This window comes from Coregonus lavaretus (genome assembly GCF_964263955.1).
Source record: "Coregonus lavaretus genome assembly, chromosome: 19".
NCBI lineage: Eukaryota > Metazoa > Chordata > Actinopteri > Salmoniformes > Salmonidae > Coregonus > Coregonus lavaretus.
In genome coordinates this window covers 19,531,724-19,537,031 of record NC_140006.1, presented here as the reverse complement: position 1 = coordinate 19,537,031, position 5,308 = coordinate 19,531,724, and the positions used below count along the sequence as shown (strand labels likewise).

Here is a 5,308-nt window from a genome sequence, read left to right as displayed (position 1 = left end):
ACTGGGACCACCAAGACTTACACTTCAGAAGTGATCTGAAGCCACTAGGCTGCCAGCTCTAGGAAGAGACTTGGTGGTTCCAAACTTCTTCCATTTAAGAATGATGGATGCCACTGTGTTCTTGGGGACCTTCAATGCTGCAGAAATGGTTTGGTACCCTTCCCCAGATTTGTGCCTCGACATAATCCTGTCTCGGAGCTCGAGGAACAAGTTCTTCGACCTCATGGCTTGGTTTTTGCTCTTTCATGGACTGTCAACTGTGGGACCTTATATAGACAGGTGTGTGCCATTCCAAATCATGTCCAATCAATTGAATTTACCACAGGTGGACTCCAATCAAGTTGTAGAAACATCTCAAGGATGATCAATGGAAACAGGATGCACCTGAGCTCAATTTCGAGTCTCATAGCAAAGGGTCTGAATACTTATGTAAATAAGGCATTTCAGTTTTCTATTTTTAATACATTTTTAAAAATCTCTAAAAACCTGTTTTCACTTTGTCATTATGGGGTATTGTGTGTAGATTGATGAGAGATTGTTTTTATTTAATCCATTTAGAATAAGGCTGTAACGTAACAACATTTGGAAAAAGTCAAGAGGTCTGAATACTTTCCGAATGCACTGTACATTTTCTCCCTCTTGCACTCTATTGCAGATGTATAGTCAAACCAGTGTAAACTCTACTGGCCAAGACATTTATCTCCTACAAACACAATGATAAACAATAAATATAAAGGTAGGAGATATACAAACATCCAGTGGTGTAAAGTACTACTTAAGTCGTTTTTTGGGGTATCTGTACTTTACTTTACTATTTATATTGTTGACTACTTTTACTTCACTACATTCCTAAAGAAAAGAATGTACTTTTTACTCCATACATTTTCCCTGACACCCAAAAGTACTTGTTACATTTTGAAAATGGTCCGACGCACGCACTTATCAAGAGAACATCCCTGGTCATCCCTACTGCCTCTGATCTGGCGGACTCAATAAGGACAAATGCTTTGTTTGTAAATGATGTCTGAGTGTTGGAGTGTGCCCTTGGCTCTCCGTAAATTATAAAAACAAGAAAAGGGTGCCGTCTGGTTTGCTTAATATAATGGATTTGAAATTATTTATACTTTTACTTTTACTTTTGATACTGAAGTATATTTGTGCAATTACATTTACTTTTGGTACTTAAGTATATTTAAAACCAACTACTTTTTGACTTTTACTCAAGTAGTATTTTACTGGGTGACTTTCACTTTTACTTGAGTCATTTTATATTAAGGTATCTTCTTTTACTCAAGTATGACAATTGGGTACTTTTTCCACCACTGCAAACATCAATACAGAAAATGGTATCATTATAATATAAACAAAACCTTTAACGGAAATAATTCACCGCAGCAGCAGCTACTTCGCTACAAACATATATAAAAAAGCGACAAACAAAAAAGGAAATCATAGTGTCTGTAAAACCAGCCAGAACATATTTTTGCGCAATGATCTTTTGACTGTGGGAGAAGACTGAAAATACAGGTAAGTAAGCTAAGTACTTAAGGGAAGAAATTCCCCTATTCATAATGTATCCCCTTCACTCAGTCACTTTCACACAAAAACCCACACTAGGATCAAGACCAGCTAAACAAAGCAGAGACTCACACTACTGAATCACACAATCATGAATATATATTCAGCTATTCAGCTTTACTTTAATGTGAGACGTGACCAATGGTAGCATTGATACCATTATCAATATCAATCATAACTTCTGTGCTGCGAAAATAATAAATAATATTGAAAAGTGCAAGGTTATAGGTATATATATATAATGCTTCCGTTATTGTCCTATAAGTAAAGTGCAAATCTCGGGATCAGATTAATGTGTGTGCAAGCATTCCTAACTTTTAGACTGATCCTCCAGCACATGCACAAATGAGCCCTTTACATTGGCTGACAGCTATGTTAATCCTGTTAAAAGTGAAACATATTAACCTTACACAGGGTGACTGACATACAGCTCATCCACTTATTTAGGCCATTTGGAGTGGCAGTGGAGCTTTTTAAAATGGTAAATCTGAATGACAAAACAAAAGCTAATGCATGTAGTAGTACATGTATTTCTCCATTAAACATAGTCTAGTAAAGGATGGACTTTGGGTGATTTCTGCACTGTGTATGTGCATACTATAGTTATTTTGTTGTAATCCTAAAGAAGACTATGCTCTGTAACTTATTTTATTTTGCAACTGTAACACTAAAACAGGGTAAACTTTAGTCCATAGAGAGATTCCTATTTTTACGCCACCATGCCGGCTTTCCTGTGGCTTTTTTACCCTTACTAAGCCATATTCAGAGTGCAGGATTTGGAGACTTTAGAAGACAGATGAGTCATGTTATCGTGTTGCCAGCTGTGTCTTTTAAAGGAATCTGATAGGATACCTCCTGGTGGCCAAATTCAGACTACAGAGAATTATCCAATCCCATTCCCAGCTACTAATCATGGTGAACAATTGGCTGGGATGGGATACTACTGAGACCTGCTCAAGTGGAAATGCAGTGAGCCATCACTACGGTAAAAGCCCCCTCACCATCCTTCCCACCATAACATCACCAACCCAGGCCTACTGTATTCAACAGCTGGCTCAGGAACCCAGTCCACCACAGACACACAAACACATTTTGCATGCATGTCCTCCTATGTAGACAGTTGTCTAATGTTTGCCTTCCTTCAGTCAGACCATGACTGTTCAGTTCAGAGCCAGTTCCAGGTGATGGGTCCAAGTCTTTTCATTGTTAATCACTAGTGTTCGCATAGTCTCTCTCTCTATGTCATCACCGACCAAGACACCTTGCTGCTTTTTATCCCAAAGGTAAAAGCGGAGGGGAGGAGGTCAGCGTGTGTGTATGTATTTGTTGGGGCTGGTGGAGGTGGCACTGTAAGAAGTCTGTGATGGTTGTAGAATGTGTGTTTGTGTGTGTTTGTAGGGGTGCAGCAAGGCGGAGCTCGTCAGAAAGGGGTAGGATTGTCTTAGGGGTCAGTTGGTCTCGTAGGTGGAAAGCAGGGCAGCATCCACAGGCTCCATGCAGGAGGGACAGGTGAAGGACCTCATCAGCCAGTCATCTATACAGTCCATGTGGTAAATGTGCATACAGGGCAGGAAGCGGATGGGGTCCCCGTACACAAAGTCCATCATACATATCACACACCTATAAAATGGGTTTTATATCATTATGAACAGTGGTTTTGATTAGAGTCTGTGGTATATTTTTCCTGAGCACATTACCTGACCAGGAAAAACTGGGCACTAGTTATGTTAAACACACAGTTACATGTTACAACTAGGGCCAGAGTTTTACCTGGACAGGTCACATGATCAGTGATCTTTATCAATAAAATCAGAGAATAAAAACAGTGGTAAACTAATTATATCAATATATAGTATCCAATAATAAAAACAGTGGTAAGCTAATATAAAAACAGTGGTATGCAGATGCTCACTCTCTGATTTTTTTCTCGGAGCCATCCCGTCCTCCGTCATAGACGCCACGGGGGAGGTGCTGGATGAGGCCGATTCGCTGGGCGATACGGACCTGCTCCTCCTCAGTCAGCTGGGTGGCCAGGCGGGCCTGGCTGGGGGTGGGGTGGTACACTGGCATATGGGCCTGCTCCTGGAGAAAAGACACACACATACAGAGTCAATACACAGGCCAACTCAACTGGACTGATCGCACAACCCAGTGTTTTACCAATCACTGTAAGGGTGAGGTGGGATGGGCCCCCCGCCTAGCTCGGCTTCACCCCGCCTATAAGAGTTTGGCTTGGCTTAAATTGGTTTCAATTGATAATGTTGATGCAGAAAGACTGCCACCCCCTCCCCCCACAACAAAATACATTAATACATGTTTTAAAGGAACTCAGTCCAGCTTTAAACTAACTCTTTAAAGTTAGTGATTGAAAAATGTATGCCCTCACTAACTGTAAATCACTCTGGATAAGAGTGTCTGCTAAATGACTAAAATGTAAATATAAATGTAATAGTACAATGCAAAAGGTGCTATTTTGAAATTGGGTAGTGCATCATCAATTCCTCTTGTCATGTTAGTCATTGCATACCTCTAGAAGAGTACAAAAGAAAATACATTAGCTAGCTAGCTAAATAATCTGGGAAAATTTGACCAGATTCCCTAAAGATTTTCAATGCATTTGACCCCTACCCTGGGTCTTGCATGATTCTGTCAATTATCATAGCCCTACTTCACACCAGTAACTAGCTAACATTAGCAAGCTAAATAACTCATAAAACTATCTAGCTAAGTTCCTATAAAGTCTGACCTGATAAGGCGGAGGTGGCTCCAAATCCGCGTCTGCGTCCCCATAACTTCCTCTGTCAGACTCGTGAAGCAAAGATATATCGTCCGACGTCGGCGATTTGAGACAATTGCCCATGTCCTCTTCTCAGCCCCTCGTTGTTTAGCTAGCTAAAGTAGCTAGCTTGTAAACTTGCTATTGTTCGTTTACAACTAAATGTATTCTCCCCTCGTTACAGAAGTAACGTTATTACACATTAACTACTGTTTAACAATCCATTTAATATATAATTTGTATGTTCATACGAATACTATCTCGAGCCCCAGCAGCTGTCCAAGCTATTCAACATCATCAGACCATCATAGTCAAAACAAAGAGTTAGATAGTAACAGTTGCAAGTTACTTCTGTTAGCTATATTTGGCTAACTAGCTAGCTAGCTAACGTTAGCGACATCTTATTCCTAAATGAATATCACTCATTCCTCGGCCTACGATTTGAAATGTAAAACGTTCGCTTGAATAGCAACTACCATAACAACATCAAGCGATAGAAAATGAATATTTTGCACAAATATCGACCACTGACTTCGCGAATAAATCAGCAATTAACTGTCTGCCCATCATTATTATCAGAGATACTGGACATAATGACAAGATGCATGTGTCTCCGCCCTAACAATGGCGGGATGTCAAGCTCCCGCCTATTCCTCTCTGGATTGGTGGATACATCTCGTTATTTGAATGTATTTTTAAATATTCGATGAGAGGTGTTGACGTCAACCGCCTGTATTCAATGGAGAATGAGATTCTATGCTAGCCTCATGAATATGCATAGACAGTCTTGATAACCAACAATGACGAGATCACCTACAGGGAGGAGGTGAGGACTCTGGGAGTGTGGTGCCAAGAAAGTACCCCCTAACTCAACATCAACAAAACAAAGGAGATGATCGTGGACTTCAGGAAACAGCAGAGGGTGCACCCCCCTATCCACATCGACGGGACCGC

The 5,308-nt window shown here is 40.5% G+C and overlaps 1 protein-coding gene across 1 annotated transcript; it reads right to left on the bottom strand.

Moving 5' to 3' along the window:
• Nucleotides 1-658: 658 nt before the first annotated feature.
• LOC311147243 (RING finger protein 11-like) lies at nucleotides 659-4,946 on the bottom strand. The gene is made up of 3 exons (XM_084183909.1): nucleotides 4,325-4,946; nucleotides 3,491-3,660; nucleotides 659-3,198 (listed from the first exon to the last, which is right to left on the bottom strand). The coding sequence occupies exons 1-3, from the start codon at nucleotides 4,436-4,438 to the stop codon at nucleotides 3,027-3,029; spliced, it is 456 nt and encodes a 151-aa protein (XP_084040035.1). The 5' UTR covers nucleotides 4,439-4,946; the 3' UTR covers nucleotides 659-3,026.
• Nucleotides 4,947-5,308: the final 362 nt, after the last annotated feature.

What these genes read in the sequence shown, in the direction of transcription:
- LOC311147243 (XM_084183909.1), bottom strand. Translation starts at nt 4,438, where the DNA reads ATGGGCAATTGTCTCAAATCGCCGACGTCGGACGATATATCTTTGCTT. An exon ending in AGCCACCTCCGCCTTATCAG is followed by an intron (nt 3,661 to 4,324) that starts GTCAGACTTTAT and finishes TCTTTTCTCCAG; the next exon opens with GAGCAGGCCCATATGCCAGT. An exon ending in TCCGAGAAAAAAATCAGAGA is followed by an intron (nt 3,199 to 3,490) that starts GTGAGCATCTGC and finishes CCCATTTTATAG; the next exon opens with GTGTGTGATATGTATGATGG.